This window comes from Struthio camelus, chromosome 1 (assembly GCF_040807025.1).
Source record: "Struthio camelus isolate bStrCam1 chromosome 1, bStrCam1.hap1, whole genome shotgun sequence".
In the NCBI taxonomy this organism is placed as follows: Eukaryota; Metazoa; Chordata; class Aves; order Struthioniformes; family Struthionidae; genus Struthio; species Struthio camelus.
In genome coordinates this window covers 199,554,425-199,570,209 of record NC_090942.1, presented here as the reverse complement: position 1 = coordinate 199,570,209, position 15,785 = coordinate 199,554,425, and the positions used below count along the sequence as shown (strand labels likewise).

The 15,785-nt window shown below is 44.4% G+C and overlaps 1 protein-coding gene across 6 annotated transcripts in view; it reads right to left on the bottom strand.

Annotated features, from left to right (window-relative positions):
- The window catches only part of KATNAL1 (katanin catalytic subunit A1 like 1), a 49,418-nt gene that overhangs the window by 25,380 nt on the left and 8,253 nt on the right, over positions 1-15,785 (bottom strand). For 5 of the 6 annotated variants that reach the window (XM_068930135.1, XM_068930133.1, XM_068930139.1 and 2 more), the window contains exon 2: positions 8,841-9,016. In XM_068930135.1, the coding sequence (XP_068786236.1) occupies positions 8,841-9,002 (162 nt within the window). In that variant the 5' untranslated portion in view covers positions 9,003-9,016. Of the gene's footprint in view, positions 1-8,840; positions 9,017-11,866; positions 13,006-15,785 lie in introns of all 6 variants that reach the window. The other variant, XM_068930134.1, reaches the window with a different exon arrangement.

Below are 15,785 nucleotides of genomic sequence, written 5' to 3'. Positions count from 1 at the left end.
ATCTTCCTGCTTGCAAATGTCATGACCAGACTTGGAGACATGATTGCTAGTTTGGGGACTGCTGTTCCATAACTTGTGCTGAAGTTTACACTTATGTGGGCGTGCTGATACACACACACACACACACACACACACACATTTATACTACTAAGGGCCCCACTGGCCGATCTTTAACATATTTGCTACCATTATGGCATCTCTGAGGCACCAACCGAACGTTTCTGATTCTCCAAGGTCCCAATCATAGCACTGGCAAGGTCAGTAAAATATAATATTACAAAATTAACTGTATGAAGGGTTCAACAGCACAGTACAGTCAAAGCACAAGGGAATTCTTTGGTGAATGAAAATGGGAACTTTAACACCGAGTAGCATAAGTTCAAATGATAAGTAAAGAGAAGAAAAATAAGAGGAAATTATGTCTCAGAAAGAAATCAAGTTGCAGAATCATGCAGCTGAATTTTATACTGGAAGTTTCCATTGCCACTAGTCAGAGAAGTAGAATTAGAATTACAGCAATAATTTCAAGATTATTTACTTGATTTTGGTCATTTTCTATCAGCTGACCAATGGCATGATCCAGCTCCCAGTGAAATCAAGGACCTTTTCTTTAGGGGCATCCATTTCACTTTGTCAATACCACTGAAGCCTAGCAAACATAACACCTGCGTAGCACTTCCATAAGTTTTAAGTCATAGGGCTTGTTACAAGCTCAGTTTTCTTATCCTAAGGTGACCAGGTCTTCCTGCACACCAGCAGCCAAAAAATGAACTGCACACTCTTGCTCGCAAATACAAGCTTTCAGTGCCTTCAAGACATGTAAGGATTCACCTGAGTGCACCAGCACTGCATTTTGCCAGTCCTCCACCTATCATTCAGTGATGCTTTCCACCCTGTGGGACCAACCTTCATGCTTACTTTCTTTTTACCTGCTCAAGGGTCATAAGAACCAGATGTCACCTCTTCACTGAAGTTTTCATGCACTGCTAAGACCAGTTCATGCATTGCTGTGCACGTCTGGAAATCAGTATTGGCACTCTAGAGCTAAGATGACCTTGGGGCCACGTGACTCTCACTGTTACAGCCTGGCAGCTGGAGCTGCAGAGATATCTTAGACTTTTCCATCCTCTGGGAAGAGACAGAGGCTCTAAAAGCCCTTGTGAGGAAACACTAAATTAGGATATTCAGAGGCTGGATAGGATATCACACGACTGAGTGAGGCCACAACTAGGCTGCTCTGGAAGGCTGAATCAAAAGCCAGCCTCTATCGTCAGCTTACAAGGAAGCCAAGGAAAGACACCAGGCACCTAGCTGTGCTCATGTCATGTGTCCATGTGAGATGGAGCTGGAAAAAATGTTGCCTGGAAATGCTGCAGCATCCCAATGGTGCTTACTGATAAAAGGATGCGTCCACCAGCCAGAGATCTCCCCCGTCTCTCCTGGGTGCTCAGGAAGGAACCATGACGGGTAGATGCAAGGTGCTGTGCTTTGCTAGCACACATTTAGAAGAGCCCCCCTCCCACCCTGATGTTTTCCTGCTCACCCCATTTCTCTCTCAGGCTCTCTTTTTCCATCTCAGGACTCTCAGAACAGCTTCTTCCCTCATCTGCCCCACTCTACATATTCAAAGCGTCTGCTGCGGCCCCCCACTTTTGGTGGGCCAGATTCAAGACAGAAAGCATTAGCAAACATAAGCATTTGCTGGTTTATAAAAGAATGAACAATTAAACAGACATCACTCAGTGATGAACATCATCTCATTCTGGAAGCTACAATTCTCCTAAAATACTGCCAGGTGCATCCTATAGCAATGTATCATTAGACTCTGTAATATTGTCCAGGAATTTCCCCCCCGCAAGGACGAAACAGGAGATTTCAGCAGCACAAAGAAATTCTCTGGTATAAAACTTAAACTCTGTAGAAAAATGTACATGGCTATCCTCAGCAAGACACCAGCAAGGAAAGAGGCAAGTGGAAGGGTTAATCCCTGAGGCCCTACACAGGTCTTGCAAAACCTGCATTTACTTCACCATGAGTGGTAAGTGCATCTGTGTAAAAGGAGCATTAGGTCCAGGAAGCGCTTTATCATTTTACAAGGCAAAGCAGCCTTTGCACTCATGGCAGATGGGCCAGCTGTATCTTTCCAATGACACAGGACATCCAGCTCGGGCAGGATTGTTCTAGTAAAGAGAGTCAATACTTGACATGCTCCCCCAGCTTTGTCTCTCTGCTTTCTCGTCACACTATCAGCAGACGATTCCCCCAATGCAAGAATTTCCTGCTGAGTTACAAGTGTGATTGATTACTAACTTGGTTCCCTCAAACTATCTAACACACATCCCTCCTGTTCAAAAATAAATCCAGTCAAATAGCTGCTGGGATGTACAGAACAGTGATATAACATCAATCTTGCAGGGCAACACTCCACAAGAGGCAGCCACTTTCTACTCCAGCTCTCCAAGAATACAGGTAGATTCCTCGTATCAGCATTCAAATACATGCAGAAAAGTAGGTGGAAAGCAACTTGCCATGACTGAGGTCTGGGGTGCTGTCACTCAGTTCTATGGACCAGAAAGGAGGACGATATCTCAAAACCGAAAGACCATGAGTCTTTGATGCCTTGGAAGCTGAAAATAGACTAACAACTGCTGGTCATTTCTTATCACAGGATCTCAGAATGGTTGAGGTCGGAAGGGACCTCTGGAGAACGTCTAGTCCAACTCCCCTGCTCAAGCACGGTCCTCTGGAGCACACTACCCAGGACTGTGTCCAGACGACTTTTGAATATCTCCAAGAACGGAGACTCCACCACCTCTCTGGGCAGCCTGTTCCAGTGCTCTGTCACCCTCACAGGAAAGAAGTTTTTCCTCGTGTTCAGACAAAGCGTCCTGCGTCTCAGTTTGTGCCCGTTGCCTCTCGTCCTGTCGCTGGGTGCCACCAAGAAGAGTCTGGCCCCATCCTCTTGACACCCTCCCTTCAGATACTTCTGCACATTGATGAGATCGCCTCTCAGTCTTCTCTTCTCCAGGCTGAACAGGCCCAGCTCCCTCAGCTTTTTCTGATAGGAGAGATGCTCCAGTCCCTTCATCATCTTAGTAGCTCTCCACTGGACTCGCTCCAGGAGCTCCCTGTCTCTCTTGTCCTGGGGAGCCCAGCACTGGACACAGGACTCCAGGTGAGGCCTCCCCAGGGCTCAGGAGAGGGGCAGGATCACCTCCCTCCACCTGCTGGCAACACCCCAGGATCCCACTGGCCTTCTTGGCCACAAGGGCACACTGCTGGCTCTTGGTCAACTTGTTGTCCACCACAACTCCTACCAGGACTCCTTCTCGGCAGAGCTGCTTTCCAGCAGGTCAGCCCCCAGCCTGCCCTGGTGCATGGGGTGATTCCTGCCTAGGTGCAGGACCCTGCACTTGCCTTTGTTGAACTTCGGGAGGTGCCTCTCTGCCCAACTCTCCAGCCTGCCCAGATCCCTCAGAATGGCAGCACAGCCCTCTGGTGTGTCAGCCACTCCTCCCAGTTTAGTATCATCAGCAAACTTGCTGAGGGTGCACTCTGTGCCTTCATCCAGGTCACTGATGAATAAGTTAAACAAGACTGGACCCAGTATTGACCCCTGGGGGACACCGCTACCTACAGGCCTCCAACTAGACTCTGGGCCATTGATCACAATCCTCTTATAAAAAACCCTTATAAAAACCCTGAGCAGATCAACTCTCAAATATACAGCCCTTATCAGTTACTCAATATCTGGCAAGCCAATAAACAAAAAACCCCTAAACATACTCTTAATAACAAAACCACAGAGGAAAAACAGAGGCCTTAAGAAACCTGGTCAGATGAAAGAGGTGCAGAAAGAATTTCTTGCAGCTGAGAAAAAATAACCCAAAGAGGCAAGCCAAGAAGGGCTACGCTGTCATTATGGAGCCTTTGGGTGACAGAGAACAGTGTGACTCAGGAGCAGCCTACAAACAGGGAAACTACTCATCTGGACTCACCTGGTCTCTTTGCCCTGCTACACCGTTCCCTCAGGTATAACAGCCCCCAAGTGGCTCCCACTCAGTGTCTAGAGAACCCAAAGAAAACTTTTAGGTTATTCATGTTTGACCAATTTCAGGAGCCAGCATGGGCTGAGTTAACAGCTGACCATTGCCTAAAAGGGAGGTCTCTCCTCATTTTTTCTGCCCAGCCACACTCTATTGCTGCTCTTGTGGATTCAACTGCAGCACTCATCTCAATATAATAACTCAATTCAGCTTGGTAAAATGGCAGAAAACAAACCTAGGGGAAAAAACAAGGATAAAAGGACATTGGGTTATTGCTGGGTTAGCAAGCTGAACTGGTTTGCCACCCTGTGATCAGATGAGTACTAGGACAGAGCACAGAGCAGGGAGACAAGCTGGTGCAGCTGGAGGGAAGATGTGGCAGGGCCTCTACCAGACACATCACCTCTTCAATACTAGCAGCATTGCCAGCACTGAGTGGTTTCAGAGCCTGCCAGTCCAAGCAGTGGCTCCACAGCTTTCCTTTGATATTCCAGCCCTAAAGATGTACAGAGTGACCAAGAAGAGAACACATCCCAACATATGGGTATAAAACGCTATGACCAAAAGCTGAGTATACTGATTCTTAGCGGTAGTTGTAAAAAAACATTTCATAGAAGTCTTCTGGACTGAATTGTGTTTAAAGATGAAAAAAAAAACCCAACTCATTGTTTATTCTCAAAGCAAGAACCGCAATGAACCTAATCACCTGCTTCAGTGACTGCAGTTGGAAAGGGTGCCTCGCTGGCTGCTCAGAGCACTCCGAGAGTCATTGAACTTCTGCCTCTCAGCAATAGCTGAGGCCCCGGTGCTCTCCTATTTTGTGCAACACACAGCACATGGTTGTTACATGCAGCAGGTTTTGCTCGACAGCCTCTGGCCTTGTCGTAAGACAGTGCTATCTCCCGGGGGCACACTCTCCTGTCATTCTGCAGCTGCTGAACTGTCACTGAAGTAGCTCTTTCCTACCAGCCAGCTGTCTAGTAAAAAGACTGCAGCAGCCAAGATACTCTCTCAGAATAAACAGGAGGAATGTCAACATCAGCAAAGTTCACAGTGGTGGTCATGAGAGTAAATCTACCTTTTACTGTTGCTAAGCAAAAAAAGAGATGAGTTCTTTCACATTTTGAATCTCTCTAGACCATCCTACATTTATGTGGATGAATGTGCCCCACATGTCAGCAAAATCTCAGCGCACACTAGAGAACCAATTTTTTTTTTTAATGAGCTCAGAGGCCTTACAGTGAGGATAAGATTGGGGCTGTTCTCAGCCATCCAAAAGAAAGTTGAGAACCCCCTAGATGCAAAACAAATAACTGGACCTCAATAGCAGGTCGCAGATCTCCCCAGCCTAAATTAGTTACCAGTGAATCACAATGAACTTCCAAAGGGTTGGGGAGTTCTCATGTTGTCACGCTGCCACTTTGGTGGACTCTGCACTGACCTCCAGGATGCATCTTTTCTCCATTTGAAGTTCTGCAGGTTGTTCCAGGTTGCTAACACAATCTCTCTCCCCAATCTCTCCAGAAGCAGTATTGCTTCAAGTGGAACTGAGCCAAGAATCTGTATCTGCAGGAGCAGCTGATGTACATCCACATTCCTCTTCCTCCTAATTGTCCCCTCATCACCAAGCACAAAGACTCCTTGATAACAGGGTGCAAAGCTGCAGAACTGAAGCTTTCGGGTTGTGCTACATGAAATACCAGCCACTGAATACTTGCACCGTAGCACTGAACATCATTCTGTCCACACCACCCCATGGAAATTCAAAAACAATGACACCTAAGGAAAGAAGGGCAGACCAAAGGTATTTGGGAATCTCATCCAAAATCCCAACTATTTCTGGTTTACCTTTGCTCTACATCCCTCAATACACTGCTGGAAAAATCCTGTGTGGTACACAGGGCAATAAAACAGATTATTCGGCATGAAGTATCCATTCAGGGTAGAGCACCCACTATAGAAAAGTGACCACACAGGAAGAGCAGTAGTTCACATAACAGGTAAGAATTATTTAGCTAGAGGGATATGGCTGTAAATGTTCTTTGAGATATGTTACTCTCATGAATTTTCCCATTTTATGGGGGAATATATATACTAACACTTGATTGCCTCAGCAGTACCAGAACATACACCCTGCTTATGTGCCATGCACAAATGTACAAGAAGAAAGAGTATGCTTCATGCTGTGAGATTTCCTCAGCTTCTAATTCCTAGGAATCCTTCAGGAGGTTCATGGAAGAGGACAGATTGCAAATGTATGTACAGATAATACATTTCAAAGAAGAACTGGTTTTAAAAAAAAGAATTCTTTCTGCTCTTTGAGCACTTGCCTATGTGCACATTCACATTGTGGACAGCTCCCAGCAGCAACCCGGAAAAGCTCTGCTTACCCAGCGTCTGCTAGAAATGGTAACATTCCATCTCTAGGATGGTACTGCACCTCTCAGATTCCTTAGAGGATGAATAAACTAAAGAACAAGCCAATTTCATACTCCAGAGGAGGAAGATATTTTCAGGTAAAAAGCAATTACATTTGTCTCCTTAACCATGCCCTAAGGCTTTCTTTGCTTCTGGTGCCACTTGCAAAAAGCATATGGGTATGGGAATATTTTGCTTCTGCACATTACTGGTATCAAGAGCGCTGGACCTGAATTTTGCTAAATTTATGTCATGTGTATGGCATTACTCTTTCATGACAAGGATATAGAACACAATCCCTTTATTCTTTTAACATTATGAACAAGGAGTATTTTCTTGTGGTAAAACTTTTGGTCTGCAGGCAGTTACTGGATATAGCTACTCTTGGAGCTGGCAAGCAAAGCTAACACCAAGATCATAAGCTTCCCTCATATTCTATTGCAAAGAATGAGAAGGCGCAACAACTATTTAGCAAGAATGTGTGGGAAAGCAGGTCTACACCTACAGGTCTCACTAAGCCATTCAGGGGCAGGTATGGAACAGCCGGTGGTTCCAGGGCTGTATCATTTGCTCTAAGGGCTACAAGTAGTCCCATAAATTGACCAGAAGGCAAACTGCCTGGGGATGGGGCACAGTATTTCCTTCACACTTCTGACTTTCTGGCATCTGTCCCTGAGCTGAGATTGGCACTGGTAATGGCCATGTTCTATTCTGACGAAGCTCACCTGTCACCACTACGTTGGGAAGTTTCAGAAGGAACATGAGAGCAACATAAGAGTGCAGCACCCCACCTGCTGATGATCTTTCTGGGGATAGTTCTCTAAACTGTGCGTGTGACACCATCAGAGGCCATTCTGTTTTTCCCTAAAAGGGTAGCTCCTGCAAAGGTGCAGGATGTGCGATCCTCTGCAAAGGAGCCCACTGCCTTCCCCAAGGAATAATCCTGTGTTAATGGAGGCTGTGTTAATGGTCCCTTTTCACTTGAGGCTTGTAGCACACATTTCCATGCTACACAGGCTTCTCTGAACAGTTCAAACCACACACGAAGTTATGAGACTTAAGGAATTACCCTTCACAAGACAAGGGCTGTTAGAAGCTTAACGGAAGAATCAAGGTCATCAGAGAAAACGCTAAACACTAACAGTGAAGGCAGTGCAGTGATACAGAACAAAAAACTCATCCTTTGCCTTCATCTCAACTACAAGTTCAGCAGCAACTCAATATACGCACAGGCCATGAACATAATTTGTATTAGCATGGTCTGGGGTGGGGGGAAGCTTGAATACAAATACTTTAAAGTGAATAACTCCTATTCAATGTTTAGCATATTACATCACCAAGAAAGCTAGGCACTATCACAGCTGCTTATGCACACATATGCTTAGCAGGCAAGCTCTTAATATGCAGACAGACCTTTCAAGGTCTATGATAAAGACCTATGAAAAATATTATCATTAGAAAATGTTTGGCAGCAGTGATTTAGCTATCACTCCATAAAATACTTGATAATGTCAGATGTTTGAAGCACAAAAACATAACCAAAGCACCTGCTGCAATAAAAAAATTGCTTCCGTTTTTAAGTAACATTACTTAAATATATCGATATTAAGAAAAATGTCTTTGAATGAGCTCTTCAGTTACAGCAAAATTAAACCTTTTATAGAAGCTGTGTGCTTCTTTCACAAATATTTACACAATATGAGTTCTTTATTCTGGAATACACCTTTATATGTTTATCATCCAAGGATTTGGTTTTCAGATGGAACATATTTTGTATAATGAAAAATGGGACCACAAAATGTCAGCAAGACGTAAATACTGAAAGTGCTAACGAGGGTCATTACTTCACCTGTGATTAGTTCACTGATTTCAGTCGTTCTCTGTTAGCAGGGTGAGGTATGTATTCAGATGTCTACAAGATCCAAGCTAAGAGTTAATACTTACGGTTTTAGAAACCTGATGCAAATTTGCATTCTACCATTTTAATTAACTGCTACTCAGATAACCATTTTAGTGGTGCTAACCTATCCACGCATATCTTAGTATACTGCATGTTAGATAGATAAAACAGAAAAGAGAAGTCATCAGCACAACAGTTTTTCCAAAGTATTCAGTCATACACAATTAGACCAGTGATTACCAGACATACTATGCGAAAACAAGAAAATGGATTCAATTAGAACAAAGGAACTCCTTTTAAATATGCCACAGGAAATATTGGCTCAAAAATATCAACTGAATAGTGTGAACAAGATGTTGTACACTTAGCTGAAACATACATCATCTGCATCTTAAAAGTTTGGAAGTGCAGCATATGTTTCAAACATCAAGTATACATAATAATAATAGACTAAAGGCAATCTTATTTCACTGTACCTGTTGCCATTTGCCCTTAATTGCTGGATCTCTGATCGACTGACAATGTCTCTGGATCTGCTGGATGACACCCTGGTAATATACCATTGAAGAGTCATAATTCCCAAGGAGTGCATATTCTCTTCCTTTCTTGGCATTATCACAAATCTCTGCTAAATTCATCTTCCCTCAGAAATCTAAAAGAGAACATAATCATCAGAAAAGAACTTTCACAATGATTTGAATCATGAAACTTTGATTTTGCTATTTCTCTCATAGCTGAATTACATCTTTTTTTTCCTTTACCAACCACTTAGCTCTGGAGGAATATCTCTTTACTAGTCTAAGGTTTAAGATCATAAATCAGAACTGTTTTATCGGTGGTAAAAAGAAAAAACAGCTTCTTCACTGCCTTTCGCCCCAATCCTGTTAAATTAGTGCCAGAAAATTAAATACCCTGTGCACACTGAACCCTGTTGACTTCAAGGACCTAACAAGCCTACCTTTAATTTGTAGACCACCACAATATATTAGCAGTCAGTAACCCATGAATCACAAATTACAGGAGGCATTAAATTGTTTATTATCCTGTTGTATTACATACGTGCCTAAATGCTCGAACCACCACCAAGGAAGTCTGCACTAAGCACTTTGATGAGTCCTTATCCTCGTGAGATTACAATACAGCTGAATGACAGCTCAGCTATAGATAAAGTTGAGAACTTCATTCTGTTTAAATATCATTATTTCAAAGCACTCCAGTATCCACACAATTACTTGGATTTTTCATGAAATTTAGCATGTCACTCTGGGATTTAGAGCAGAGTTAGTAATCCAAATTTAAGATTTCTTAAAATGGAGATTCCCAAAATATACCCTTCCCCTAGTCCCAAAAACAAAGTAAAATTAGCAGATTTCACTAAGGTCTTTTTATACAAGCAGCAAATCGCAGCATGACTAAAGTAAACCCAGAGCCTAACTTTTCCCAGTAACCGTTCAAGAACGAAACCACACATTCAAGAGTAAGCTATGTTGTACAGCCAGCTTTGTATTTAAGGTTCAAGACCTATGGAGTGCCTGCCGCTTTAGCTTATCTGAATTCCATATGACCCAAAATCTAGGTCCTTAATGCACAGAAAGCGCATCAGTCCCTACTGGCCAAAGGAGGGGAAGGTAGCTTGGAGGTGTCGACCGCTAGGTGAATCAAAGGTTTAGAAAGGCCAAGGCGACGTGCGCAAAACAGGGAAGGGGGAGTAAGACTAGACAGGGATAGAGCAGGGTGCAGGGCTGAGGTCAGTACTCAGTTCAGGCTGCACAACTGTACAAAGCCTGTGATACAAGGGTGCCTGCCGTAGGAGGCTTGGTGGTAGCAGAGAGAAGCCAGAACACAGGGAAACATCCTAGACATCCTTTTTACATCCTAGAGGGTTATAAAAATGTTTGTAGCTTTTATTAAACAAGCAGGACAAGATCAAGATAGTATTAAGGAGGATGTATCTTGTGCCTTTGCATTACCTTGTGCTTAGCAAAATTCAAACAAGGAAATACAGAGTTAAGCATGTATCCACATGACCTTCACTCTGCCCTCCTGAATGATGCCTACAGCAAACACACGTTCTGCCTTTGAATACTGCCAAACGAATGATTCATATTTCTGCCCGCAGTTGCATACTAGCTGTACTCCACCACCTCCTCACTCCCTAACACACTCTCCTCGCACTTAAGCCACGGAAAACCATTACCTTCACTTAAACCTCAAGGTCACATAGCTTCCAATTTGCTGAAAACTTTCCGGGCAAGAATACCCTGCTATCCTATAGCTGGCACACCACCGAGCGCAATGATACTCACTGGGGCCCACTTGCCCCCACCCCTGCAGGGCATTGCCCTCGCACTGTGCCTCACATTTCAGCGTTCAGATCACTCCCGCTGGCTGTTATCAGCTTCTGGGCAGAAGCAGAACTGCGGTGGAAAGGGTAATATACCCTAATTTTGTTTTCTCTTGGTGCTGAGAAAGGGCAGGATACATCATTGGAGAGCCCTAGAATTGTGGTTAATTAAGTTTTTTTACCATTTAATTTTGAAATACAGAAGATGATAACCAACAGCAAAAGGGGTAAGTCACTTGCATTACACTGGAAACAGAGAAAGAGGTAAGAACTGACCTAGGTCACAACCCAAACCCATTCAGATTCAAAGAGCAAACTGGTAAGTGAACAGAATCCAGCATTCAATCTTCACACGCATCAGGGTGAGGATGTGTTACACAAACAGCTTGTCCTCGTATGGAAAACAGTCCGCAAACCTCTGGAGGTCTTCCCCACATGCACCAAAAAAAGAGAGACCAAACGCAACATTTCTAAATAACTGCTGCATTTAGTTCCTAGAAATCCAAAATATTAAAAAGAATATGTACTTATTTTAGCATTCTCTCTTATCTGCTTATTATAGCCAGCTCTCACCCTCCCGGCCCGCGTTCAACTCCTTTTTGCCTTACAAGGACTGAAACTCCCATCCAGTTCCCCTTAATCCCTTAAAGGGTGCTCTATTCACCAGAGGAGCCAATCTCCAAGCCCCCAGAGGAAGCTGGTCCACCCTACAGCTGAGAACGCAAGGCGCAGAGGACACGCAAACAGGTGGTTACACTAGAAGAGCGTTAGTGAAGATAACTGGAAAGCCAGAGGTGGGAAAATTTACATGCATTTAAACTGAAGAGGGAAACCGAACACATCTCCCATTTCCTCCAGCAACCAAGATTGCAGGGGTTTCTGGCCTCATCTCAGTCACTCGGGAGCTCAGGCGAGAGTGTGATGCCTGGCGCATCACACTAGGGATCTTCTAGACATTTACAGGCATTTAAACTTGGAGCACACGGGGAACTTGGCAGAGGTACACTGATACAACTAGTGAGTGATAGATGCCTCCATAGGTTTTCTGGATCTTTCCCTTGGATTTAGGCCCTTCAGTTTTACTTAGCATCTACTCTTTACACCACAACAGGTGAAATAGGTTTGAGAAGGTGAATATGAGCAGTGGATGTTGTCTACCTGGACTTCAGCAAGGCTTTTGGCACTATCTCCCATCACGTCCTCGTAGGCAAGCTCAGGAAGTGCAGGCTAGATGAGTGGATGGTGAAGTGGACTGAGAACTGGCCGGACGGCAGGGCTCAGAGGGTTCTGATCAATGGCCCAGAGTCTAGTTGGAGGCCTGTAGGTAGCGGTGTCCCCCAGGGGTCAATACTGGGTCCAGTCTTGTTTAACTTATTCATCAGTGACCTGGATGAAGGCACAGAGTGCACCCTCAGCAAGTTTGCTGATGATACTAAACTGGGAGGAGTGGCTGACACACCAGAGGGCTGTGCTGCCATTCTGAGGGACCCGGGCAGGCTGGAGAGTTGGGCAGAGAGGCACCTCCCGAAGTTCAACAAAGGCAAGTGCAGGGTCCTACACCTGGGCAGGAATCACCCCATGCACCAGGGCAGGCTGGGGGCTGACCTGCTGGAAAGCAGCTCTGCCGAGAAGGAGTCCTGGTAGGAGTTGTGGTGGACAACAAGTTGACCAAGAGCCAGCAGTGTGCCCTTGTGGCCAAGAAGGCCAGTGGGATCCTGGGGTGTTGCCAGCAGGTGGAGGGAGGTGATCCTGCCCCTCTCCTGAGCCCTGGGGAGGCCTCACCTGGAGTCCTGTGTCCAGTGCTGGGCTCCCCAGGACAAGAGAGACAGGGAGCTCCTGGAGCGAGTCCAGTGGAGAGCTACTAAGATGATGAAGGGACTGGAGCATCTCTCCTATCAGAAAAAGCTGAGGGAGCTGGGCCTGTTCAGCCTGGAGAAGAGAAGACTGAGAGGCGATCTCATCAATGTGCAGAAGTATCTGAAGGGAGGGTGTCAAGAGGATGGGGCCAGACTCTTCTTGGTGGCACCCAGCGACAGGACGAGAGGCAACGGGCACAAACTGAGACGCAGGACGCTTTGTCTGAACACGAGGAAAAACTTCTTTCCTGTGAGGGTGACAGAGCACTGGAACAGGCTGCCCAGAGACGTGGTAGAGTCTCCGTTCTTGGAGATATTCAAAAGTCGTCTGGACACAGTCCTGGGTAGTGTGCTCCAGAGGACCGTGCTTGAGCAGGGGAGTTGGACTAGACGTTCTCCAGAGGTCCCTTCCAACCTCAACCATTCTGAGATTCTGTCATTCTGTAATATAACATTGCACATATACCTGAGACATTTGAACCAGCAACCACAGACTTCAGTTCTAAATCAGTGCTCTCCCTGAGACCTGGGCAATTCTTTGAGGACGTATTCCAAAAAGGCCAGCTATTTTAAACTAACGGCTAAAGATGGTTTAAACAAATTACAAATCCTTTATGCACGTTAGGTATGGTAATGTTAATTCATAATAGCTAGCTTCTAAAGGAAGTTAAAACAAATATGTCCAAAATTAAAAGAAAACTTGAAGTTATTTTTAGAAAGGATTTTTTCTTGGATTGTCTTCTGGACAACCCCACTCTTCAACTGGGGTGGGGGAATTGACTAGAGTTTAGTTTACATTTTTCTTTTTTATACTCATTTTTTATTACTTGTTCTATATTATATTATAGAGTTTGTGCAACATTATATACATCATATAGAAGTCACAAACAGTTTTTTTGTTGTTGTTGTTCCTTTGTTTGTTTTTTCTACCATATCACAGTCACATCTTTTAAGTAAATACACGGCCAGGGACAACTATTATCAGGTATATTTAGAACAACTTATACACTGCTTGTGACACCAGCTTTTCATCTAATCATTGCATGGTTCTTTCCTGCATTAGACCATAACAGCTCCACTGCATGTCAGGATACCCTCTGAGATTCCTCAGTCCATGGATCATTGACAAGAAGAGACACTACAGACATTCATGTCAGTAGCTGCCACACATGCGGTCTTAAGTCCACTTGTTAAAAAGCCTGCCTCAGCTAGGCTGAAAGGTCACGAGGGATATTAGTCTCTATTCTTTGGAACATAAGCTGAACTGATCCCTATCCGGGGTCAGACAAGAATTCTTTCTCCCAGAAATACAGCAACACATAATTAAGCAAGATCCAAAATATTTTTTTTTAAACTTTAAAATATTGCACACATACAAATGTATCCACAAGCAGACGCAGTCACAGTATGAGTGGTGGGTGGAAGGGGGAATGCAGAGGACTGCTTATTTAGCATGCTATTTCAAAGCCACGTGCAACACTAACACTAATGCAGGACTACTGTCCCTTTTTTAGCCTGTCTCCCACTTAATCTGACCCAATGGGCTATCAGGGACAATGAAGGCCCTCTCCTATAGGTGGGGTCACTAACAGGATTTTACCTGCTGTTTTGTTATTATTTACAAACTTGCAAATGCCAAAACGAAGGCGTCTCTGCAGTCTGTATGCATCTCCTTTGTGCATTATGTATTTTGATACAACCAGTTACATGACTGTGTCCCATTTTCTCCACAGGCGCTTGATTCCCGCACTGAATGGGTGACACTCACCAAAATGAGCGGTTATCCAATTTCGCTTTATTCGCATTGTCTGAATATCAACCCTATTTACTGCATACTCAGACTTTTTTCCAAATTAGTTATTAATTCCCTCACTGATAAGGTTATCATATATCTGGGTTTTCCTGGACACGTGTCTTTCTCCGACCGCAATTTTCTTCAGACAGACTGAAAATTTTCCTCAGCTCCCTGAGATTTCTGGACATATGGTCTCACATCATAGCAGCTGTGCAGTATTGCTGACTGGACAGCTGAACATCTGGAAAGGCCTGGACATACACAGATGGACATTGGTCACTAATTCTGTTTCTTATTTTCAGCAAATCAGACATACAGCATGATGTTAGGCATCCTGAAATTCAATGTAAAAGACCTCACTAACATCGCAGGACAGAATGCCATCCTACAGGGCACCATCTTCCTGCAACCCAGTGCCACGGTACTGTATGCTTTTCCCTCCTACAGAACAGGGTCAGAATGGCCCTCTGAGACTGCACAACCCCCAAACGAGTGATTTTTTTCCACACAGAGTGAAGCAGGTGATCCGTGGAAAAAACAGTATGTGACCAAGACCGACATAACGCTCATGCACCCGAGGGTTAAAGTTGAACAAGAAGGTGACATTATGGCATTTCCTAACTTTTTACTGCCTGACCTCTCAAAGCAAAATAACACTTGAACAGCGGCAATAAAAAACCCATAGTTTTTGTGGGTATGATCTATTCAGGGATTCCTGTTTCCAAAGGGACTGTTAATCTCAGAATTTGTATGCCTGTCTAAAACTTAATTACAGATCAATCTTTCTTCCTTCTCCTCCACCAATCCACAAGTCACGTATCAGAGCTCTCCTTCCAGGAACCTATATACCAAGACACACCCTGAAACTTGTAGGAAATTATAATGCTAGAGGGTGAGTGCTTGCCAGTAACTGAAAGAGGGAAAGGGAGCAAACTCGAGCGCTGCACCTCTGATTGTCCCAATATCACTGCTAACTCGCCTCCTTCTTTTTCTGAGTTAGCCCTGGGCAGGAAGACGGTGACCCACGGCGCCGGGGCACGTGGTCTGCCCCAACACTCCTGTGACGCAGCCAGAGAAGCAAGGAAGGGAATTCCAGTGTTTTTAGGTCCCCATTTTCTGTATTTATCTTCTTTTCATGTGTTCGCATTTCCACTAACAAGTCTAAGCGACTACCCGGCACTTGTTCCTTTCTCAAATCCCTCGTACTACTTGGAAGCTCTTCCTTACAGTTAATCTAAACCTGCCTTTCCTAGTTTAAGGCCGTATTGTTTCTGTAAGTCAATTTTGATCAGTTTTGAGCGTCTTTCTCTCCCTTAATTACGTTTTCCTTAATACAGTACAACAGTCATATCTTCCACTTTCCCTTGAAAGTTAAAATTTCTTAAAAGAGACACATACAGCAGCATGACAATAGAACCTTACCTGG